This window comes from Ictalurus furcatus, chromosome 26, assembly GCF_023375685.1.
Source record: "Ictalurus furcatus strain D&B chromosome 26, Billie_1.0, whole genome shotgun sequence".
Taxonomy (NCBI): domain Eukaryota; kingdom Metazoa; phylum Chordata; class Actinopteri; order Siluriformes; family Ictaluridae; genus Ictalurus; species Ictalurus furcatus.
In genome coordinates this window covers 14,231,635-14,256,269 of record NC_071280.1, presented here as the reverse complement: position 1 = coordinate 14,256,269, position 24,635 = coordinate 14,231,635, and the positions used below count along the sequence as shown (strand labels likewise).

The 24,635-nt window shown below is 39.7% G+C and overlaps 2 protein-coding genes across 5 annotated transcripts; one reads left to right on the top strand and one right to left on the bottom strand.

Annotated features, from left to right (window-relative positions):
• Positions 1–899: 899 nt before the first annotated feature.
• On the top strand, positions 900–16,255 carry dis3 (DIS3 exosome endoribonuclease and 3'-5' exoribonuclease). 3 transcript variants are annotated; one of them, XM_053615204.1, is made up of 21 exons: positions 900–1,186; positions 2,730–2,887; positions 3,376–3,569; positions 3,729–3,802; positions 3,925–4,092; positions 4,814–4,975; positions 6,800–6,916; positions 7,251–7,388; positions 7,517–7,663; positions 7,796–7,912; positions 8,136–8,237; positions 8,317–8,381; positions 8,502–8,586; positions 8,750–8,877; positions 9,127–9,213; positions 9,297–9,453; positions 11,118–11,332; positions 12,123–12,291; positions 12,427–12,585; positions 13,118–13,243; positions 14,595–16,255. In XM_053615204.1, the coding sequence occupies exons 1-21, from the start codon at positions 968–970 to the stop codon at positions 14,661–14,663; spliced, it is 2,856 nt and encodes a 951-aa protein (XP_053471179.1). In that variant the 5' UTR covers positions 900–967; the 3' UTR covers positions 14,664–16,255. The 3 variants fall into 3 exon arrangements, with proteins under 3 accessions (XP_053471179.1, XP_053471181.1, XP_053471180.1); XM_053615206.1 differs by lacking the exon at positions 900–1,186 and adding an exon at positions 1,904–1,934; XM_053615205.1 differs by lacking the exon at positions 900–1,186 and adding an exon at positions 1,958–1,984.
• bora (bora aurora kinase A activator) lies at positions 15,862–24,592 on the bottom strand. Of its 2 annotated transcripts, none has more exons than XM_053615208.1 (11): positions 23,857–24,073; positions 21,955–22,061; positions 21,804–21,849; positions 21,423–21,504; positions 21,145–21,204; positions 20,997–21,053; positions 20,325–20,545; positions 18,862–19,015; positions 18,096–18,604; positions 16,585–16,725; positions 15,862–15,975 (listed from the first exon to the last, which is right to left on the bottom strand). In XM_053615208.1, the coding sequence occupies exons 1-11, from the start codon at positions 24,007–24,009 to the stop codon at positions 15,955–15,957; spliced, it is 1,551 nt and encodes a 516-aa protein (XP_053471183.1). In that variant the 5' UTR covers positions 24,010–24,073; the 3' UTR covers positions 15,862–15,954. The 2 variants fall into 2 exon arrangements, with proteins under 2 accessions (XP_053471183.1, XP_053471182.1); XM_053615207.1 differs by lacking the exon at positions 15,862–15,975 and adding an exon at positions 24,532–24,592 and having other exon boundaries at positions 16,255–16,725; positions 23,857–24,054.
• Positions 24,593–24,635: the final 43 nt, after the last annotated feature.

The window sequence follows — 24,635 nt, the reverse complement described above, 5'->3', positions numbered from 1 at the left end:
ACACTGAAAATTGTCCAGTTGTATCCAGCCTGATCAGCAGGGATCCCTGTGCCTTTTTTTTTTTTTGCCTTTCTAACACAGCAAGAGCAGCATAAACACTCCGAATATAGTGCTGAGCTGTGAGTCATAAGGGCAGTGGACCTGTTTACTGGAGTGTGGGTGCAGTTAGGTGAAGACGATGAAAAACCCTTTCGGATGAGTAAACAGGTCAGGTCCGAGACACACCAGGGTGTAATGTGTGTGTAACTTGTCTGTCTGGGTTATCTCACTCACACACACACACACACACTAGTGCTTTAGTACAATGTTTTTGTTGTGACATGAGCATCAAACCATTGGTAAGAGCATCTTATCAGACCATGATGAATCAGCAAGTGATCTAGTGACAGGATGTGGTCAGTTCTATCCCCCACACAAGGACAAACATCTTAATATAGCTATAACACACACACTCACACACAGCCTTCCAAAATAAGCAGTAAGGACGAAAATGGAAATAATGACCGAATTGTTTCCAGATACAAGCATATAAAGAAAAGCTAAAACAAGGATTTGCTATAATCCTGGTTAAAAATACATTCATTCATTCAGCATATCAAAATGTTGTGTAATGTCTCCCTCTAGTGGCCAAATTATTTAAAACACACCAAAATAGTTGGCCGACTATGACTATGCGCATAGTTCAGATTACAATCGCTTGTTTCGATATACAATCATATAAAATTATACAAACAAATAAATGTCTTTATTAACACAATTGATGTTTTTTTTTCTTTCTTTGCAACATTACAAAGTATTTCGAGTAAGCAGATAATTAATAAGTATGGCGAAGGAAAACATTGTTCGTCACTGTAAAACTCCGGAAATGTTTATGCTTGGCCCGGATGCCGAAAAGACACACGTGTGGTTCCTGCTGCTTGTGTTTTTATAAATGTTTTGCGCGTGAACCTGTGAAGCACCGCGAGCCATGTTAAAGTCCAAAACGTTTGTTAAAAAGACCCGCTCGGGTGGCGTGTTGAAAATAGTACGTGAACATTACCTGCGAGATGATATTTGGTGCGGATGTGAAGTCTGTAGCGAGTGTAAAGAAGAATCTCCGGTATTGCAGCGTGAAGCCTGTATAGAGAGCAACCTGTGCCCCTTTCCTCACTATCTCATCCCGGATACTAATGTAGTCCTGCATCAGGTATGAGTTTAAACTAACTATCTCATCCCGGATACTAATGTAGTCCTGCATCAGGTATGAGTTTAAACTAACTATCTCATCCCGGATACTAATGTAGTCCTGCATCAGGTATGAGTTTAAACTAACTATCTCATCCCGGATACTAATGTAGTCCTGCATCAGGTATGAGTTTAAACTAACTATCTCATCCCGGATACTAATGTAGTCCTGCATCAGGTATGAGTTTAAACTAACTATCTCATCCCGGATACTAATGTAGTCCTGCATCAGGTATGAGTTTAAACTAACTATCTCATCCCGGATACTAATGTAGTCCTGCATCAGGTATGAGTTTAAACTAACTATCTCATCCCGGATACTAATGTAGTCCTGCATCAGGTATGAGTTTAAACTAACTATCTCATCCCGGATACTAATGTAGTCCTGCACCAGGTATGAGTTTAAACTAACTCATCCCGGATACTAATGTAGTCCTACATCAGGTATGAGTTTAAACTAACTATCTCATCCCGGATACTAATGTAGTCCTGCATCAGGTATGAGTTTAAACTAACTATCTCATCCCGGATACTAATGTAGTCCTGCATCAGGTATGAGTTTAAACTAACTCATCCCGGATACTAATGTAGTCCTACATCAGGTATGAGTTTAAACTAACTATCTCATCCCGGATACTAATGTAGTCCTGCATCAGGTATGAGTTTAAACTAACTATCTCATCCCGGATACTAATGTAGTCCTGCATCAGGTATGAGTTTAAACTAACTCATCCCGGATACTAATGTAGTCCTGCATCAGGTATGAGTTTAAACTAACTAACTCATCCCGGATACTAATGTAGTCCTACATCAGGTATGAGTTTAAACTAACTATCTCATCTCGGATACTGGAAATGTTTCTGGGCCAGAAAAATATCAAAAGAAGCTAACACGTGATAAACCAGTGAGCTATGCGGCATGGCAAAGTTGGGAATCTCAATTTCTAGACAGTGTGTTTAAAACTATATAATAAGTATAGGGCTGGGAACCTTTTTTTTTTTTTTTTTTTTTAAAATTACAGACTGCACCTTTAAGTGTACATTTCTGTTGCAAAGGCAGCAACAGTCCCTAGGTCAGTGGTCACCAACCCTCTTCCTTGAGATCTACCTTCCTGCAGGTTTCATCTCCAATCAAAATCTAACACACCTGTTTTAGTTGATCAAGAACTTGCATTAGATGGTCAGGTGGGGACGATTATGATTGGAGTTAAAGTCTTCAGGAAGGTAGATGTCCAAGAACAGGGTTGGTGACCTCTGTCTTAGGATGAGGCATGAAAAGTGTGTGTGTGTGTGTGTGTGTGTGTGTGTGTGTGTGTGTGTGTGTGTGTGTGATGTAATTCTTCTAAAAGAGTAAGAGCCATTTCATTTTGTGTTGTACAATAATTCAGCTGAGTTGTGTATGTTCCTCATGATCAACTTTTATATAAATAATCATCTTGCGTGAGCGAGAGATTACACGTACACGTGCAAAAATGACTTCAGTTCCTCTCTGTTTAATGCTGACAGATCGACATTCTGGAGGACCCTCTGATCAGGAACGTGATCATCCTACAGACGGTTTTACAGGAAGTCCGACACAGAAGTGCTCCGGTGTACAAACGGATGAAAGATGCTATCCATGACCAGGGGAAACATTTCTATACGTTCACTAATGAACATCACAGGTAGGGACCCTCAATGGATAAAAATTGATGAGACTAATATTGATTACATCTTTTTATTGTGACTAAAATTATTTAGTTGGAAATGGTTTTAAAAAAAACAACAAATCAGGAAGTTGAACATTTCACAAAATAATTGACAAATGATCCAAAGTCCTAGTCCTAGAAGTAAGTGAAAGACTGATCTCCAGTTATCGAAAGCGTTTGGTTGCAGTTATTGCTTCTACAGGTGGCACAGTCAGATTTTAAGTTTAAGGGGGCAATTAGTTTTTCACATAAGTGATAGGTGTTGGATAACTATTTTGCTTCAAAAAAACCAAAACTGTATAGTGTGTTCACTCAGGTTGCCTTTGTTTTATGTTGTATTTCGTTTGAAGATCTAAAACTATTTAGTGCGAGATATACACAAAAGCCAGAAGAAATCAGGATGGGGGCAAATACTTTTTTACAGGCCGTAAATGTGACACCACGTTGTTTGTGTTCAATCCCAGGGAGACATTTGTTGAAAGGGAGCAGGGTGAGAGCGCCAACGACCGCAACGACCGAGCCATTCGCGTGGCGGCTAAGTGGTACACGGAGCACCTGAGCAAATCGGCGAGCACTGCAGAGCTGAAAGTGGTGCTGCTCACGAACGACCGCGCAAACAAGGAGAAAGCCGAGCAGAGCGGCGTGATCGCTTACAGATGTATGTAAATCTGAATGAACTCCTCAGGCTGATTGAGAATTCATTCTCTATGCTTGGTTTTTGTTTTGTTTTTTTTATTTGGTTTTGGGAATGTTTAGGTATGTGTATGTGTGGTTTGTAAAAAAAAAAAAATTTAATTAGTTTAAATGTTCTCTGCAGGTGAGGAGTACATCAAAAGCCTGATTGGAAATCCCGAACTGGTGGACAGACTGGCACTGACCTCTGATGATCAAGTACGGTCCACAAATTAAGACAAGCTGCAATTTTTTTTTTCCTCATTCGACCCTAATATATTGGATTTAAGTGTCACGGAGTTTCAGTTTAATAAATGAATGAATGAATATATTTTTGTCAGATTGAGATCAGTGGCAGTAAGCTGCTTTTCCCAGAGCATCTGCCTCTGTCCAAGATTCAGGCGGGCATCAAGAGTGGCGCCTTTCTGCAGGGGTCGTTCCGGGCAAACACTGACAACTACCTGGAGGCCACAGTCTTCATCCATGGAGAAGGTGGCAAGACCACAGAGGTAGGAGAAAAGAAGTACAGGTTTCTTCTAGTTGTTTATGAGGGTTTTTTTAAAGTGGGACAGCGAACACACAATACACCCGATGTTCATGTGCATGAATTTGAGAGAACTCTTTTGCTAAGCAACTTAGAAATAGAAAAATTTTCATTGGAGCACCACACGGTATAGTTCTCTGGGAGTTACGGGTTTAATTAATAAAGTGCCACTCAGGCAGTCCCTCCAGGATTTTTTGCGATTGCAGGAATTAACACAAATAAAGGAAACTCCGCAGTACTCTCAGGAGTTTGTGATTTTGTTTATTTTTTTTTAAAATTGCAGCAGGTTTTCCACAGATTTGGGCCAAGACGCATCATGTGACGTCATCACAATGCACATTCAGCCAAAGCCCTCTCAGATTCACGTGCGTCAAATACGAGTACAGCTAAAAGATCTCGTTTACCAACAAACGTCACTGCGAAAGGCCGTGCAAAACAGTTGTGTGCGATTGCGATTTAGCCAATTCAAATAGTTTTCCGCGAGAAAAGCACAAAAAAACTCACAGCAAAATCAAGTGTTCTTGGCCGCAACAATCACAAAAAACTTTGTGAAATCCTGTAGGGACTGACTCGGAATTTGCTAATTGATTTTCTTATCTTTGACAGAAAAATAAACAGGCTTGTAGCTTATTATTTTCCGTGGCGCTGGTAGTATATAAAGATAGAATTTTGTGTTTGTGTGTCAGGTTCTTCTTCAGGGCCTGCAAAACCTCAACCGGGCCGTGCACCAGGACGTCGTGGCTGTGGAGCTCTTCCCCAAAGAGCGCTGGGTCGCTCCTTCTTCTGTGGTGCTGCAGGACGATCAGCAGAATGATGAAGACACGGAGGAAGAAGAGGCAGAGAAGAAGGTGATTACAGCACTGATAGAAGTAAATAAAAGTGTAGCAAACAGTAGGTAAGCAAACTCATAATACACTTAACATTCCAGTGGCTGAATTTGTGAGAATGCTGTTGCTAGGCAACTGAGAAATAAGCTAGCACTGAGCTTATGGTGCGTTCAAGTCCTCCTGGGAAGATCGTATTTACGAGTTGGGAAGTCTTAACTACGACGTCAGGTGCGTTCGAGTCACTTCGGTCGGAGCAAGATGGCAGTGTACCTTCTCTAAATTAACTACAAAAATACAGCAAGGATTTTTTTTTTTTTTTTTTTTTTTTTAACTACTTCTAAAAAATGAAAAACAAAGAATGCACCTCAGGTGTGTTAAGCGTTTTAAAAATGTTTTTAATACATTTATGAAGCCACTGTCGACTTAATCGTTACATATTATATCGTAATTGTACAATGTTGTTGTATTTTGTGCAGGCAGTTAGCTTGCTTTATTGTAAATAAAAAAGCCTGACAAAGACATGCTACTGTAAGCAACTTGCTGCAAATACCAAATACATAATAACTGAAATCAGCTTTTGAGGCGAGTAAACATTACATTTCAAGAAATTTACCTTCAACTACAAACGTTGCATCCATTGATTCCACCGTGTTCTCTTGCTAACACGCCCCCAACTCAGACACTCTGCGCTCAAAGAAAATCCAGAGTTTCCCCACTCGTAAATATGACATTACTTGAACGCACAATTAAACTAGGTAATGACCGAGGAAATGAAATTTTCCTCAGATGTGCTGGTAAATGACTAGTCCACTGTAATAACACTTCACCCGCAAACTGAACGGAACTTTGCCTCACAACTTGTGAAATTTCCTATGTAGTTATGAATACAACAAGAGTCACTATGCATATAGACAATATTAAGACAGAGTGACAGGCACTCAAAATGGCAGAAACACGAATATTTTCCACAGATGTGTTGGTAAAATAAGGCCGGATTCAGTATGACTAAACATTATACAGTAAATTAAACTCAGAAAACATGGCTCTATTTAAAAGTGCAGTGTTTAAACTAGCTAATGGCTGAGGCTAATTATTTAGCTAGCTAACATGTAGCCCATAACCAAAAAGTCTTTCATTATATCTAAAGTAGAGTGACTAGTAGAAACAAAACTGACATGTGTCAATTTGTATTCCTCAGACATGTTAGTAATTTAAAAAAAAAAAAAAGATTGAGCATGACTAATATTACACGGTCATTTAAATGTAGTAAACATAGCTCCATTTAAATACAGCACCACAGATTGCATCAGTTAGCTAATGGCTGAGGCTAATGATTTAGCTAGCTAACAAGTAGTTTTAAAGTATTTTAAGTAGACAATGTAAAGTCTGAATCACAGGAATGTCAGTGCTTTCCTCAGATGTGTTAGTGAATTAAGAAATGATTTAATATGACTAAAATTACACAGAAAATTACACACCGCATAGCTAATGGCTGAGGCTAATGATTTAGCTAGCTCACATACCCATTAAGTCTGCTATATAGACAATACATACACATATATATATATATATATATATATATATATATATATATATATATATATATATATATATATATATATTTTGTGTGTGTGTGTGTGTGTGTGTGTGTGTGTATTTTTTAAAAATAAAATTCACCAAACACTATGTAGATTAGGTAGCTAATGTTGGGTAGGATTGCTGTCTGTTCATTTAGAAGCTAAATTGAATTCTTTTCACTTATAACAAATTAGGAATAAAATGGATCTGTGTTAAACCCCCTGATGTACATTTTAATGGTTTACCTGTTGACTGTTCTGGAATCAGTTGGAGAGCCCTGTACGGGATACCTCTATGCTAAAGCCCACTGGTCGCGTGGTGGGGGTTATCAAGAGGAACTGGCGACCCTTCTGCGGGATGCTCAACCAGTCTCAAATCAAAGAGGTAACAGAGCGTGGTGCCTTCGTTTAGCTTGGAATGGTGTGCAGGTTATGATCAATGAAGATCTTAACTATCACTATTCACTTAATGAGAGTTGTACGAACACAGTATCTTCAATAAGTCGATAACTTGCATCAGCGATGGATATAGTTCCTGGAAAAATGATTGGCACTGCCACTAGCTTTGATCTGATTCTTGATTGAAAAAATAGTTGTAGGTAAATGTGTAATATACCTTGAAGTACTTCTGCGCAGAAAATACAGGTTGTGTTTGAGATTTAAATGGTTCAAAAGCTCAAAGTGATAGCATATTTTGTGTCTCCAAATGTAAACCACAGGCCACCAGGCATCTGTTCACCCCGGCTGACCGACGAATCCCACGGATCCGCATCGAGACACGTCAGGCCTTAACACTGGTGGGCCAGAGGATAATCGTGGCCATTGACGGCTGGCCAAGGAATTCCAGATATCCCAATGTGAGTTTGTGCTGATGGACACATCACGCCTGGTACTGCATCTAAGTGACACTTTTTTGTATATATACGAAATAACTTTTTTACATTCTATCCATGATTATCTATTAACGTCATTTCGTCTGTCACAGGGTCACTTTGTGAGGAACCTGGGAGGTGCAGGTGATAAGGAGACCGAGACGGAGGTTCTGCTTTTAGAGCACGACGTTCCGCACCAGTCTTTCTCGCAGGCCGTGCTCAGCTTCTTACCCAAAATGCCTTGGAGTATCACAGAAGAGGTAAAGCTCGACTGTGGTGTGTCTGTGCAACCGGTTCACGTTAAAAGTGTTTCTTATAATTCGTTTTAGATCTTTTAGCCTTTTAGATCATTCATTTACGACTCCTTATTGAAAACGTTGCCTTCTTCTCAGGATCTGAAAGTGAGAGCGGATCTGAGGCACCTGTGCGTGTGCAGTGTCGACCCTCCTGGCTGTACAGACATTGATGATGCCTTGCACTGTCGTGAACTGGACAATGGAAACCTGGAGGTGTGTGTAATATGTGAGAGATTCAGGGAGATTTTATAAATGCAGTAAAAATCACAGTTTTCAACAAGGGACACTTTTTTTTTTTTTAAAGAGACTAGTTAATATCACAGATGCACACGGTCATGGTATGTCATCTCCTCAGGTTTTAATGCATCGTGAGCCCTAGGAGCATTTATAGGTGAAATATTTCTTATATACTGACCCTTGATTCTTACTGCCTCAGGTCGGTGTCCATATCGCAGACGTGAGCCACTTTATTCGCCCAGGAAACGCGTTAGATCAGGAGGCAGCCAACAGAGGCACCACAGTCTATCTGTGTGGAAAGGTAAACACGTACTATGTACGAATACAGTTTATCCCATGATATAATTTGGTGTAATTGTATCTGTTGTATTTTTCCACAGAGGATTGATATGGTTCCTGAGCTTCTGAGCTCTAACCTCTGCTCTCTGCGCTCCAATGTGGAACGGTAACTTATTTCTCCATCACTGGGATTGATAGCATAGAGGCCAAGCCTCTTTCACGTACCACACAACTATACTATACACATTGCTCTGAATCATATATATTGACACCCCTGTCCCTGCAGGTTAGCATTTTCCTGTATTTGGGAAATGAACCACAAGGCTGAAATCATAAATACCCGCTTCACCAAGAGTGTCATCAATTCCAAGGTAGGCACGGATTTAACAATAAGACACCAGGTGCTGAAGTTGAAGATATCCTCTCCATTTCACAACAGTCCTAGTCTTGAACGTTTTGTGTTCGTGCCTATGCTCATGAAAAACTGCAGTTATCCGGTATTAACAGAACTGTTATATCGTTATGTCCCCTCAGGCCTCTCTGACGTACGCTGAAGCTCAGATGCGAATCGATGACTCCAGCATGAACGATGAAGTTACCAAGAGTCTCCGGGGTCTGAACACGCTGGCCAAGATTTTAAAGGGCCGGCGAATTGAAAAAGGGTAACAACAACATTAATGAAGCAATTTGAGGAAAATCTTAAATACAAGTGGATGGCAACTGGCTTCATGATGTCATTTGTGTGTTAATCAGTGTTGCATCACGGATTCATTACCAAGTCTTTGTGTAAAGAGCATACTGCGATATCTTAAACTGAAATAAAAACATTATCGGATTTTAAGAATAATCAGATTATTAGGTGCATCGTCGTATATCCGAGACTTTTGATTGGATGATTGTTGTCGTCGCAGGGCCCTGACGCTGTCCTCTCCCGAAGTGCGGTTCCACATAGACAGCGAAACTCATGACCCTATAGACCTCCAGACCAAAGAGCTAAAGTGAGTCAAGAATTTAGCGTTTAGTTAAAAGAATCGTTTCACCACAAATTCATTGTGTTGATTTGTTTTGAACATTTCCCCAGAGACACTAACTCCATGGTGGAGGAGTTCATGTTGCTGGCGAACATCTCTGTGGCTCAGAAGATCTATGAGGAGTTCTCAGAATGTGCTCTGCTCCGGAAACACCCCGCGCCTCCTCCGTCCAACTACGACATCCTTATCAAGGCCGCCAAGTCAAGGGTAGGTGTTAAATCTACCTCGTAACATCGGATCCTGTGGCTCATACAGCATAAAGTTGGCTGGGAAGTTTGTATCCCCGTCGACATGCTTTAGTTATTTGAATGTGTCTCATTAAGGTGAGGAATACAGTTGGAATCAGGAAATAAGCCCTAAAACTATATAACATTTCAATATTGAGCTAAAGATGAGTGTGGAAAATAGAATTTTAGTGAGATCATAAAAAACATGATTCAGAAATGGACCGAGATGTCAAGGCAAAAGAAGAAAAAATATCTCAAGAAACAAAACTTGTAACAGAAAACCTGAGAGTCCTTAGAGGCCAGTGGAATTAAAGTCCACATTTATTATATTCATTATTTATTATACAAGTGTTGAATTCTTTTTTTTTTCTTTTCTGATTGGTCAGAAATTGATAAAATTTTATAACAGTAGCTCTGAGAAGTTCTGGAGGCAAGAAAAGTCTTTATATTAATGCGCTTGTTGTAATACGTTATCGTTTCTATAGTAGTAACTTTCACAGGGACCTGTAGATAATGGTGGATAAATTGATTTTTAAAATGTGTCTCATTGCTGATATGGTGAGGTTTTCTGTGAAGAGATGTTTAGTTACCATGTATGGAAGGAGTCTCCAGTGTCACAGCTTTGTAAAACCCAGAGGTAGCGTTTCTCCATGATATGACGAGCTGCACTCTTTATAGCTGCTATAACATACACTACCGGTCTAAAGTCACACACTGATTCTTTATTTTTAAACCAAACCCCCAAATTAATAATAATAATAATAATAATAATAATAATAATAATAATTATAATTATTATTATTCTCATCAAAACTCTGGAGTAACACAAATGGAACTATGGGAATTATGTTGTGATAAAAAAATAAAAATCTGAATAATTTTATATATTACCATCTTCAAAGTAGACACTCTTTTTGCCTAGAATTTCCAGAAATGTATTCTTGGCGTTTTCTCGACCGATTTCTTGAGGAATTTCCCTGAGATGTTTTTTAAACAGTATTAAAGGAGTTCACACCGACGCTGGACTCTTATCGGCTGCTTTTCGGAATATTTTTAAGTATTTAAGTCGTCCGTTAAAAAAAAAATTGTAAATAAAATGTTAGTTTTCTAATGAAAGAAATGAATACGTCGGCACGATTATATTTTTGTCTACATACACCGATTTCCCACATTTAATCACACACCTTCAGATCAAAAGCTTTTTAAGATCATGAGAAACATTTCAGTCGAGTGTCCACAAACTTTTGACCGGTAGTGTAGGTAGTAACTAACATCTAACAGAAAGTAACTTGTTTTGCCAAACTTCCACAACAATATTAATGTAGCTACAAACAGATTTTTAAAAATGCAATTTGCAACAATGAAACTTGCTGTACTGTAAGAGAAATGATATTAAATATTATTGAAAAATAACCTTGGTGTAGTAACGGATCACATAATCCCGTCACTGATTATTTTCCTATAGCAGAATTCCCCATTGTGTTTTATTCTTAAACATTATTTGGCCAATTTTGTCTGCTTGTGATAATGAAGGAACGTGTGTGCAACCAAACACCGGTTAAACGTTCTGTTGTTTCCTGTAATTTAAAAATAAGGGTGCGCAAACTTTTTTTTTGCACTTGACTCGACCCTTTTCCTCATTAGGATCTAGTGATCCGGACGGATTCGGCCAAAGCTCTGGCGGATTCTCTGAACCAGGCCACTGTGGAGAATTTTCCCTACTTCAACACACTGCTGCGTATCCTGGCCACACGCTGCATGATGCAGGCTGTTTACTTCTGCTCGGGGATGGACAGCGACTTCCACCATTACGGCCTGGCGTCTCCCATCTACACACACTTCACCTCGCCTATCAGGCGGTGAGGGAGCCTTGCTCTTACACTACAGAAACTGCTCACAAATATCTATTGATGTATATGTTGATGATGATTATTATAATACATCTTAAATAGCAGTTTTTAAAAATATATATATATTTATTTAAATATAGCTCAAAGGACTTTAAATATAGGAAGGCCTTTGATTATTTTGGAGTGAGATTAAAAGTCAGAAGATTGACATCCGTGCTGGTTTATAGTCGAGATCCTAGCTGACGTTTCATTTCGGAAAATCTACTTGAATGAAAAACATGAGGGTAAAATCTGGATGAAAATCCTGCACAAATGAAAAGAATAAATACAAAACGAAAACATAAGTAGAAAAATAAAAAATAACCGAATAACACATGAAAGTTTTGTTTCATTTGTTTAAGATTAAACCTGCATGGAGAGTATATAGTTATTTTTTTTTCTGCAAAACATTGGGTTTTAGATTATTGGAACCAACACAGTTCATATCCAAAGCTTTAGAAAGGTTAACAGCACTGAGCCTTCTCCTGTAATGTTGGCCAATATTTGCTAGACACCTTTGCCCATTCTCTTGAAGGGTGCCAATTCTTATGGCGCTGATGGAAATTAAATGGAGAAAAAGCTGGGGGGAAAAAAAACCCCAAGGGAACAAATAAAAAAATAAAAAAATAAATTACCTTAAGAGCAGTATGTGGTGTGAAAAATGAGTTTGGAGTAGAACGCAACATTGAAGCACCAATAGTATATTTAGTGTATATATAATTGAGGCAGATTTTTTTGTTTGTTGTTTTCGTTTTTGCAGATACTCTGACATCATAGTGCACCGGCTGCTGGCTGTGGCCATCCACGCTGACAGCACCTACCCCGAGCTCATGGACAAACACAAGCAGTCAGCTCTGTGCAACAACCTCAACTACAGACACAAGATGGCGCAGTACGCACAGAGAGCCTCAGTGGCCTTCAACACACAGGTACGCAGATCACAACTGCTAACATGCTAACGCTAACTGATGATTCATATCATGGATGTTTCCTCTTTTCACTTTTAGACCTATTAAAACATAAACCGTATGACTTTTTTTTTTTTTTTTTTTTTTGCCCAACAGCTCTTCTTCAAGAACAGAGGCGTTCTGAACGAAGAAGGCTTCATTCTGTTCGTGAGGAAGAACGCCATCATGATCCTCATCCCAAAGTTCGGCCTGGAGGGCACGGTGTTCTTTGAGAACAAGGACAGACCGGGACCACGGCTCAGCTTCGACTCCGAGGTTGAAAAGCTAAGCTGAAACGCGACATTCAAAATAGTTTAGCCCAAAATTTCATGAATAGTTCAGCCAATATGTATAGCCAATCATCCTGCGTATCTGGTTTTTCCCAATTTTTGGAGGCTAAAATTGCTAATAATTAAGGAAAGCTAATAGCGAACTAGAGCACCTCTTGAGAAGTCCAGTGAGTCATTTCATTTTCATTCCTTTCTCGCTTTTAAAAACTCCATAATGAGCTTTGTTTCCTCACAGTGGCCATGTTAACTACTACTATACACAAACTGGAGAGAAATTGTATTTCTCCAATAATTTGTAAAACAGCTCCAAGATTGATCTAAACATCAAAATCATTCAAGGTTTGTTTTTAGTCATTCAGCTCATTTTGGAATGTCTAATAGTGAGAATTTGATGTTTAAAGGTGTTTCACTGAAGAACTTCATCACTTTGACTCAACAAGGAAATGTTTTAAAGCCAATAGCACACATCTACACATCCCCGGCGTCATACATAATGGCGTTTTGTTTTTCCTCTCCAGGGCCCGTCCCTGACCGTGGAGGATCAGCACACCTTCCACATATTCGACAAGGTGAAAGTGACCATCAGTCTGGATGCCTCCAACATCCAGCACCAGAAGATCAGGATGGCTCTGTTAGAGCCGGTGGTGAGTCAAGTCTTCATGTCCATGCAGAATTGCGAATAGAACTTGTGCGGAAAATTTGAATAGCTCGTTCCAGAGAACAAAGCGTCTCTTCTGGGGAAACCATTTTTACTTTTCTGAGCCGGTTATCCAATCACGATTTGTCGTGGCAAAGTCGTATGATTTTTTTTTTTTCTTCTTCTTCTTTTTCGACACGCATCGAGGAATTTGCGTTTTGTGGTAAATGCGTTTCCATCGTCTTTTATAAGCGACGTCTTCTTATCGAGTAAACTTACAGGCCCCGATTGAGCGCAGATTTTATTCGCATCTGGTGTTTCCATACAGCTTTTTATTTATTTATTTAATGTGCACGATATCTCAAAATTCGCATAAAAATACGTGGATGGAAATCTAGCGATCGTCAGGTCCTTTAAAACCGGAGTCAAGACCCTAGAACTGGGATTGTGAACCAGGACATACTGGAACACCTGGAAATGTATAGCCCAGTCAGCAGTCATATAAAACACCTGGGAAATGAGAAAATGAATTAAATGTCCTTGATTTATGTTACTGAACAGTGTAGAGTTAAGATATGAAGCTTTTGAGATATAGATCTGTGTATGTACATGTACGCAATGTTGGCTGAGGAGAGAAAAACTAGTAAAATGGTGGTGTAGCTGGGAAGGTTATAGTGTTTAAGCAGACAAACACAAACTCTTTATAATGCTTATTTGTTCTAGAATAATATGTTCGAAACCCTGCTTTGCATTTGGGTCACATGATACCACCCCAGAGTTGATTATTTCCTCTAAGAAGTGTTTTACTTCTCTTATACCACAGCAATTTTCCAATGATGAATGACATATTTATTACAGAATAACTCCTACACTTTATCATTTACACTATAGCAGCTATAAGCAGTCATTCCTTCACCAAGCCTGACTTTTATTTCTCTCTTGAAGTTAAGCCAAAAATTTTAGCTTGTCTTATGATCCTGATAAATGGCACAAAGCACCGGGTGTCTGTTATACAAGTCCCTGTGATCGTTAAAGAAAATGACGCAACAATTTATGTCCAATCAGAATCAAGAATTCGGCAGCGCTGTGTCGTAGTACTGATTAATAATGTTTGTCGTATATTGCTAAGCTTTCCTTGATGTGTTACTGGGTAGTTGTTTAAAGGTCTTAGTAAGTTTGTTCTTTTGGTGGTGGTTAATAATCCCAGAATTGAATTCATGTATACTGATGCTGATGAGTATACTGAAATGGGATGAATGTTCAGCAGTTACTGTGATTTTATAAATATGTATTATGGAAACATGTATGTATTGCATATTACAAATCTCCTCCTCCTTTTTTCTTTTTTTCTTTTTCAGATCCCCGGTGTCAGTGTGTCGTTACCAGAACCGGAACCTGAGGCAAAGAAACCCAAACTGGATCGCTGAGACATCTGACTGCATTTCAGCATCACCATCTGACTCGTTATATTTTAAAGCTCAATTTTATATCTCTCTGTAAATTCGCTTTCTTTCAGTCAGGTCTACTCGCTATGATCCGTACAAATTCTAGGTCGGTTTCAGGAGTGTGACTGGATTTCTGGGTGCTATATTATTCTGTTTCACTGGCCTTTGGTTCAGGGAGAAGTTCATGATAAATTTACCCCCTATGACAGCACAGCAACTGTTATTAATTAAAATGAGGGGGTTTTTAAACAAATCTCCTGGATCAAAATAATTTAACATTAAAAGAAAAACATTTTAGCCATTTTAGTGTACTTATTTTTTATTTTTGTGTTTTTTTTTTTTGCACGATTCATTCATTTCCACCGAATTTTTACATTCATCATACACAATTAATTTCATTGAATCCCACTCCCAGCAGCTCCAGAAGGAATTTTGACTAATCCCGCATACTCCTGGAGTTATTTTTGTTGGTAGCCGAACTTAGTGGGTTTCCTAAATTATAATCAATTTAGTGATTTCAACCAGCGCAACCCTGACCAGGTTAAAGAAGTTAGGTCTACTGAAGAAAGATAAATAAATGAATGAATGAAGGAAAACTCCAAACCTCTCTCGCACAAGCCATAATAGAATCTTTAACCTGTGAAAACGAATATGTTGTTAATCTTTCAGGATGCAGGCACTTTAAAAAAAAAAACAAACCTGTAGCTTTTTGGTACAGTATAGATTTTATAATGACACACGTGACTTTAAGCTTGAAAGACAAGAGATCATTTACTCAGAACTTCATCTCAATTTCATATCAAAATCATTTATTGCAATTTAGGAGAAACACAGGTTTAATGCGGCACAGAGCAACATTAAATACACCGATTATTACTCATCTGCACTTTAGTGGTTCTAATCATGAGTTCATAAATAATCAAGAGCATACATCAATGTACAAAAATTGCATAAAAGGGAAAAAAAAATCCATATCAAGTAAAAATCAACCAATTAATGCCAGTACACATTTCTATTCAGTAATTCAGACACTTTAAATAAAACTGAGCATATATCCATCTATCACAATTTGAGTCTGAGAACTCCATGAGGTAAAATTGTTCAATAACGTCGCTTTGTTTCGTGATGTTAAAGATAAAAGTCACCTGTACAAGAATTCACTGTATAACAGCATGGCATTGGGTATATAAAAAAAGCACCGTGTAAACAGTTCTTCTGAGCTTTGGGAAGAGAGGAGAGGAAAGACGTGGAGTCCCTGATCCGTCCTTCGTGTTCAATGGGATGGCAGTAACAGCTGGAAAACACCACAGCTGGATTTCAACTGTCTCAATAGTTAAATTAACATGCATTGAACTGTGATTTAACTTAAGTTTAATTAAATCGCTAAACAGGTAAGGACTAACTTTAAAAGGAACACATTCAAGCAGTTATCTGATCAGCCAATCATATGGCACGAGCACAACGCATAAAATCGAGCACATACAGGTCGAGGGCTCGAACGTCAGGAGGAAATGCCTTGTTGTTGAGAGGACTGGTTCTAGCTGAACATGACCACGGTGGTGAGCAGAAAAGCATCTCAGAACGCACATCAGGTTCCACTCCTGTCAGCCAAGAACAGGAATCTGAGGCTACTGTGTGCACAGGTTCACTGAAACTGTATGATAAACCTGGTCAGCTCGAATGGACAACCATGCCACGCCCAAACTCACGTGATCACGTTTTTCCTCATTCGATTTTGTGCATTGTGCTGCTACAACTTGTTTGGCTGATTAGATCATTTCATGAACGCACAAAAGTGAACGGTGTGTACAATAAAACATGTGCCGTGAAACAAGACTGCGTGTGGTTTAGTGCGATCAGTGAAACGAGAACCTGTGAATGTGAATGTGAGTGTGTGTGTTACCTTCGACTTAGTGTGTTTAGAGTGAGCGAGTCCCTCCTCGGTCGTGTGTGTCCCCTGTGGCTCCTTGCTCTGGCTGTCTGTACTGACGGCGTCCATAAGGCTGATGGTGCACGTGGAGTATGTGTTATAACCGCTGTCCACCTGGACAAAAAAACACGAGGGACGGATCACACGTCACTGCACGTCTTCAGAGACGTGTTTGGTGTCTGATATTTCTCCCCCACCCCCACAAGAACTTTAAATTTAATGTATACACAATAGACGTCGACTGCAACTGCCTCAGCCATACATACGTGGACTTATTTTAAAAATTTTGATTCAAATGTCATACTAGATCATCCCCAATACAGTACGTTACATACGTTAGGCTCCGCCTCCCAGAGTTTGAAGGTGAAATGGCTCCATACAGCTAGCTGGCAGTGATCCCAATTAAAATATAGCTTCACTATGAACTTACCCGAGTAAATACAGATTGTCCTGTACATTTTTACATAACATTAAGCAGGGTTCTTGCCCTTTTGTGGTCATTTTTGAAACTTTCAGTGATTTTCGATGGGTTTTAAAAGATCGTGAAAAGGGCAAACGTGAGGAAGAAAATCTGGGAATTGTCTAAAAACTGAGAATTTTAGTTGAACGGCCGTGTTTTCTGAATTTCCATACTCTTCCCGTGTTTGGAAATGAATGTTTAATTTGATACTTTTCCACTCTTGTACAAGAATGCTATTCTATGAGATTTTCAGCTTAACAATATTGTCTGAAGTGAGTATAGAAACCATTTTGGCTGAGATTGACTTCCATTATCGGTTAGCTCCAGCAGAGTCATAGCTCCAGTGCACAACGTCAGACACCGAACGTGTCATGGTTGATGGGCTGCCTTAGTGGTATTTTTTTAAACCAAAATGTTCCTTTAATATCCTCATGGATAGCATTATATGGACTGGCAACTTTCACACCATCCCTTACAATTCTAGACATGAAACCAGATTAAAGAGAAGTTCCTTTGAATGAACAGAACAATTAGAATAGGTGTCGTTTTAGACTAAAACTGATCCGCAGCATCATTACTGAGACTTGGCAGACGAGACACGATTTAAAACGATGATCTTAAAAGTAAATCAGCATGTAAAAGCAAAATTAATATTACGATACGAATAGTTCATTAGAGCGCTAACGAACAACGAATGCTTTATCGCTTAATTTGCATAATTCTGCTTGGAGCTCTTATTAGTAGCAGCATGTTCGAATATCTTACACGACTTAGAGGACATCCGCCCCTCTACAGCATCTGGTGCTCACCGCTCGAGCTTGATGACTGTTCAAGTCAACTAAAAAATTTTTTGTTTTTAGTCAGAGTTGAAAGAGATTGAAATTCATGTGGTTAAGAAGAGGTTGGATGTTAAGGCAGCCATTTTGTCTCAGCCTGTTCTGGTATTAAAGGAATACTCCGGAATTTTTCAGCCTAATAGGATTTAAGCCTAGGAGTCTCATTAGTTGAGTGCGCGCATACGGACCTGCATGCTAATGTCATACGGCGCTATGCTCCTCTCAGCCAGCAGCGACACGAACATGCGCGTACTCTCTCCGTTGGACGAGCTGCTCAGTCGACAGAACTCCTCTCCGCTCGCCACCTCTTCCACCTCCTCTTCCTCCTCGTCTTCTTCAGGGAACGGACAAGGAGACGGTTGTCCCAGCTCGTCCTCAATTGGCTCGCTCTGCTCCATCCTCTCCAAACCGGGCAGGGACCCCTGGCTCTCGCCATGCCTAGCCTGGACCCCGGGGGAGCACAAGTCCAGCACCATAGTGGGTAAAGGCTCGCTGAGGAAGATGTCCTCCTTGTCCTGGAGGTGTGGTTGGAGGACGGAGGAGGATCTGCTGCTGTGGTGAGGGCGGAGAGGAGAGCAGCTGCGAATGGGAGAACAGCCCTCCACGTACGGGCTCTGGCCACACCGGTTTACAGCCGCGTTCTGGCTACAGGAAGGAAGACCGTCAGGAGTCAGGAAGGACAATCGCTTTCTCTCACCTAGCAGGGGTAGGAGAAGAGCTTCTTAAGGCCCATAATATAAACACACACACACACACACACACACACACGTGTGTATGTGCCTCATTCAACATCCAGTTTCTCAGAGAAATCACACAAACTTGTGGATGTGTTTTATGACTTATTGTTTACGACTTCCAAACCTACATAAATCTCTCGGGAAATTTTAACGACATAACGTTGCGCTACGACACTTTTCCGGACTGACATTTGATGGTCTTGATGTGGATCTGTACCTGACTGAGGTGTGATCGAGTGCTGCAGGACGATAGGGGACACAGTGGGGGACTTAAACAGAGGAGACGACAGTTCTGGAAACATGGGACTGGTCATGCTGCCCAGACTATAAGCACGACCTCGTTCCTGGATAGGACTGGACGAGAACTGACCCTGCAACAGAGAGACGGAGAGAATAACAACACAATACGCTGGGTAAAGGTACAGTACAGGAGAGGTACAGGAGATCCCACTCTTTACAGTCCAGGTGACGTGAAAAAGTGTGTTCAATTATGCTAGTATCCAAGTATACTAGTTTTCAAGAATGCAAGTATGCTGCTATGCTAGTGTTCGAGGATGCTAGTAGGCAACAGCTCGAGTTTGCAAGTGTAAAGGTATGCTAATATGCAAAATTTCAAGTATGCTAGTATACAAGTGTTCATGTGTGATACTGCTCAAGTATATTAGTTTACATTTACTAGTATGCAAGAGTACAAGTATGCTAATGTGCAACCCTGCTGAAAAAAAAAATACAAAAACAAACAAAAAAAACCCAATAGAAACAGTCAGAGAATTTGAAATGGTTTTAATGGGAATTGTATTGGTTTTAATGGAAACTGTAAAGGTCCCTGTGGGGTTTCTACTGGTAATTTGTTGCCTTCTATTGGTGGCATGTTATGTCTAGTAGACACCATTAAAGACCAATAATGGTAATGGTTTTAATGGTTAGCTGATGGTATTTGTAGTGGAAACCATTAGAATTTTTGTGATGTTTTTTATATTGTTGTTTTTTGCCCAGCAGGGAAGAGTTCAACTATGCTAGTTTTCAAGTATGAAACAATTCAAGTATGCTAATATGCTAGTGTTGGAGGAAGCCAGTATGCAAGCGTTCAGGTTTCCAAGTGTTAAAGTATGCTAATATACAACGTTTCAAGTATGTTAGTATACAAGTGTTTATTTATGGTAGTGTTCAAGTATGTTAGTATCCTAGTATGTAAGTGTCCGAGTATGATAGTATGCAAGAGTTTAATTATGCTAGTATGTAAGATTACAAGTATACTAGTATGTAAGAGTACAAGTATGCTAATACGCTATTGTTTGAATATGCTAAAGTGAAGAGTTTGAGTTTGCAAATGTTCAAGTATGCTATTGGCAAAATTTAGAGTATGCTAGTATGCAAGAGCTCAAGTGCACCAGTATGCTAGTGTTCAAGTATGCTAGTATAAGTGTTCCTTTACGGTAGTGCTCGAGTATATTAGTAATCTAGTACGCTCTTGTTTGAGGATGATAATGTGCAAGAGTTCAACTATAATAGTATGAAAGAATTTGAGTATGCAAGAGTACACAGGTATACTAGTGCTCAAGTATGCTAGTATGCAGACATCCTTGTATGCAAATTTGCACGTTGGCTAATATGCTAGTGCCGAAACGTGTAAGTGTTCTGATTCTACAGTCGTTGTGTGTATTTATGTCCAGCACTCACAGACGAAGGCGTCGTGGCTGTGATCCCACACTTCACGGGTGATACGATGACCGGTGATATCGTCTCTCTGCTCCCACCGTGGGCCTCTCTCTCCGGGCTGGGAGGGCTGGATGAATCTGAGCCACTGGCATGGCCGTCGAGGAAAAGCTTCCGCCTCAGAGAAGAGGAGCTGAGGCTCTCCTGAACCTGCTCCGAGACCTCATCCATCCTATAGTAATCACCTGGAAGAGGTTTACATATATTATATATATATATTTAAAAAAAAATAAATAAATAAAACTAAACATACTCAGACCAGCCCATCTGGCTCCAACAACTATGGCACGGTTAAAGTCACAAAGATCAGACTTTTTCCACCATTCTGATGTTTGATGTGAACAGTATTGATGTGTATCTGCAGGATTTCATGCATTGTACTGATGCCACATGACTGGCTGATGAGAGAACAGTATAAACGTGCAGGTGTACAGGTATTCCTATTAAAGTGGACGGTGAATCTATATATTGCCATCTTATATCAGAAGTACAAAACAGCTGGACAGGCCACACCCACAAACACCAACCAGAGATAAACCCGTGAGCGACATCCGTGAACTGCTATAAAGTTGAAAGCGATGGTTTCTTATATCAACATGTTAGGAATGTTAACAAATAAATAAAAACTTTTTTTACCCAATACTTTTTCAATATCGAAGTCCACAGGTAAAGACAAAGTCGTCTGACAGGTCGCTGTAATTCACACAGGAAAAGACAGACATTATTCAAAACACATTCTATGAAAAGTATAAAAACAACGTGGCTTGAACTACGAAACACAAACCGTGTATTTTCTTTGCTGATGGCTGTTCCTCCGTTACAAGCGGCGACGATAAACCTGCAACTACACGGACGACACGTCTAATCGTTGTGTGCACGTTACAAAACACTATCGATGATGTTGTACACTCATAAAAACAGCTTCTGAAGGGAATTGAAAAAGGGTCTAATCTGTTCTAGGCAGAACCTTTAAGGGTTCTCCATACAGGACTAAGTTTGAAGTCTTTTTTTAAAAGATGTGTACCATACAAATACGACCATTTATCACATGACCTGACTTACTTTTCTCGTGACTCAGCAGCGTCGACTGTTTACTCGCCAGCGGTCCCCATGGCGACGGAACTATAGCACCTTTAGTGAAAAACTAAAACGACAAACAGATTTACCCATGTAACTACAGTGTGAATCTCCGTTTAACCATTTCGAATAGTAATAATTTAAAAAGTTAATTTAATAAAATATCAGCATTATAAAATAATAAAGGAATGAATATAAATAATTTGAGAAAAATATCAGTTTTAAAAATCTGCAAGTGTTCATATGGGAAATTCCATCAAGCTGAACTCATTTTATAATCATAGTGTAGCACCCTGAATCAAAACTGGATCAAACTGCCAAGTGATAGATGTGAAATATTGAGAAGTGTAAAACAAAACGTCTTACTTGTTCAATCGCATTCTGTCGCTTTTGCTCAATTTCAGCGTCCGTCCTTAGTGAAAGGCAAAAAAACACACATACACACACAATAAAGCTGTTCTGAGCAGTGAAATTAGCACTCATTATAGATCCCAGTTCTGCGTACAGCATGTCTTACCTGGTCTGGCTCATAAACAAAGCCTGGCGGTGAATATCCTCGGGGTCTATGTGCACTGGGAGGAGGCTTGCCATTTCATCGATGGACCATTTGAACTTTGCTGGTGTCTGAAAAACATGAATTCGGGTCAATTCCCTTTGAAAACAAATAGTAACAGTGCTCCAAGGCTGCATTAGCAAACCTGAATACTGTATAATGCTACATCAGTATACACGGCATACTTGTCCTCGTAGTAGTATATACAGTATACTGTCCTGTGTATTTATTGGACTAAACTTTTATCGTAGTGTATTTGTTGCCCTGAAAATACAGGACACGGTCATGAAAATATGTATCTGTATTTATTCCCCTGAGTATTTGTTGGTTGAAGTGTATAGTGTCCTGAGAATATATTCTTCTGAGTATTTATTGTCCCGAAAATATACAGTGCTGTGAAAAAGTATTTGTCCCATCCTGATTTCATCTGTTTTTGTGTATATCTCATACTAAATAGTTTTAGATCTTCAAACGAAATACAACATAAAACAAAGGCAGCCTGAGTAAACGTGCAATACAGTTTTTGTTGTTTTTTTTTTATTTAAAGCAAAAAAGTTACTTAGAGACTGAAGACTGGCTATTCTCCTTTAGGATTTTCTGGTAGAGAGCAGAATTCATGTTTCCCTCAATTATTGCAAGTTGCCCAGGTCCTGAAGCAGCAAAGCATCCCCACACCATCACACTTCCACCACCATGCTTGACCGAAGGTATGATGTTCTTTTTGTGGAAATCTGTGTTTGGTTTATGCCAGATGTTACGGGACACCTGTCTTCCAAACAGTTCCACTTTCGACTCATCAGTCCACAGAACATTCTCCCAAAAGGTCTGAGGATCATCAAGGTGTGTCTTGGAAAAATTCAGACAAGCCTTAATGTTCTTCTGGGTTAGCAGTGGTTTTCACCTCGCCACTCTTCTATGGATGCCATTTTTGCCCAGTGTCTTTCTGATAGTGGAGTCATGAACAGTGACCTTTATTAATGCAAGAGAGGCCTGTACTTCCTTTGATGTTGTCCTTGGCTCTTTTGTGACTTGCTAGATGTGTCGTTGCTGTGTTCTTGGAGGAATTTTGGAAGGACAACCACTTCTGGGAAGGTTCGCTACTGTACTGAGTTTTTCCATTTAGAGATAATGGCTCTCACTGTGGTTCTTTGGAGTCCCAGAGCCTTTGAAATAGGTTTGTAACCCTTCCCAGACTGATATATTTCAATCACCTTCTTCCTCATCATTTCTGGAATTTATTTTAATTGTGGCAAAGTGTGTTACTGGGTGAGACCTTTTAACCAGCTTCATGCTGTTGAAAAAGTTCTATTTAAGTGTTGATTTGATGGAACAGGGTTTGCAGTAATCAGGCCTGGTTGTGTCTAATCCAGCTGAACCCCATTATGAATGCAGTTTCATAGATTTTGGGGATTAGTAACTATGGGAGGGAAAATACATTTTCACACAGGCCCAGTTGGTATTGGATAACTTTTTTCTTTTTTGCTTCAATAAATAACATTATCATTTAAAAACTGTATTTTGTGTTTACTCAGGTTGCCTTTGTTTTAATTTCTGAAACTATTTAGTAGAGATATACACAAAAGCAGAAGAAATCAGGGCAAATACTTTTTCACAGCACTATATATATGGTGCTGAGTATTTAATGTCCCAAGTATATATTGTCCTGTGTATTTACTCCTGAATATTTATTGCCCCGAGTATTTACTGTACATTATTGTATAATTCATCTTAAACAGTCAAGTAGTCCTGTGTACCGTGCTACTGTATTGTGTGTTGCCTCGTGGTCCTGAAGAAACAGCTTGTTGGTCCACTGTATATATGTAATATGGAGGGATGACAGCAAAAGGAACAGTGAAGGTTACTCACAGCGGAGGAGGCGATTGAACACTTGAACACAGATGGACTGGGCACCAGAGGCTCGTGCAGGCGGTGGTAGTCGGTGGGACTCTCAAACGGGTTGAGGATGGCGGGTCTCCCTGGGGTTTCTGGTGTGATCTGGATCTCAACTACATCTCCCATCTTCCCTTCGGCGGTGATATGAGAGACTATAACGCAGAGAGAATCCTGAAGCCAAGCAAATAAAAAAAGAATAAAGAGAGAGAGAGAGAGAGAGAGAGAGAGAGAAAAGTGAGAGAGAGCATGAGAGAGAAAAGAGAGAGAGAGAGAGAAGAGAGAGAAAGGAGAGAGAGAGAAAGGAGAGAGAGAAAAGAGAGAGAGAGAAGAGTGAGTGAGAGAGAGAGAGAGAGAGAGCGTGAGAGAGAAAAGAGAGAAAAGAGTGAGAGCGTGAGAGAGAAGAGAGAGAGAAGAGAGAAAGAACAGAGAGAGAAAGGCAAGAGAGAGAAAGGAGAGGGAGAGATAGGGAGAGAGAGAGAAAGGAGAGAGAGAGAAAGGAGAGAGAGAGAGAAAGAGAGAGATGTTAGCTTTAAATATAAATATATATATTAATGTGTGATTAATATCTCAGCACACCGCTATTAATCAGTGCTGGTTTTAACATCAAGCTCAGTGAAAAGAAGGAAAATAAGCTTCATAGTTACTCACACAAGCACCAACGAAAATCCAGGCACCCGTTTCCTCAATGGTTCCTAAGGTGGTTCAAACATTCGATTTAATTTTCCCTCAACACTCGCTAGCCAATCACAATG

What these genes read in the sequence shown, in the direction of transcription:
- bora (XM_053615207.1), bottom strand. Translation starts at nt 24,009, where the DNA reads ATGGGAGATGTAGTTGAGATCCAGATCACACCAGAAACCCCAGGGAGA. An exon ending in TTGTTTATGAGCCAGACCAG is followed by an intron (nt 21,850 to 21,954) that starts GTAAGACATGCT and finishes CCTTTCACTAAG; the next exon opens with GACGGACGCTGAAATTGAGC. An exon ending in CGATATTGAAAAAGTATTGG is followed by an intron (nt 20,546 to 20,996) that starts GTAAAAAAAGTT and finishes AACCTCTTCCAG; the next exon opens with GTGATTACTATAGGATGGAT.
- dis3 (XM_053615204.1), top strand. Translation starts at nt 968, where the DNA reads ATGTTAAAGTCCAAAACGTTTGTTAAAAAGACCCGCTCGGGTGGCGTG. An exon ending in AAGGTGGCAAGACCACAGAG is followed by an intron (nt 4,093 to 4,813) that starts GTAGGAGAAAAG and finishes TTTGTGTGTCAG; the next exon opens with GTTCTTCTTCAGGGCCTGCA. An exon ending in GGCCGGCGAATTGAAAAAGG is followed by an intron (nt 8,878 to 9,126) that starts GTAACAACAACA and finishes TTGTCGTCGCAG; the next exon opens with GGCCCTGACGCTGTCCTCTC.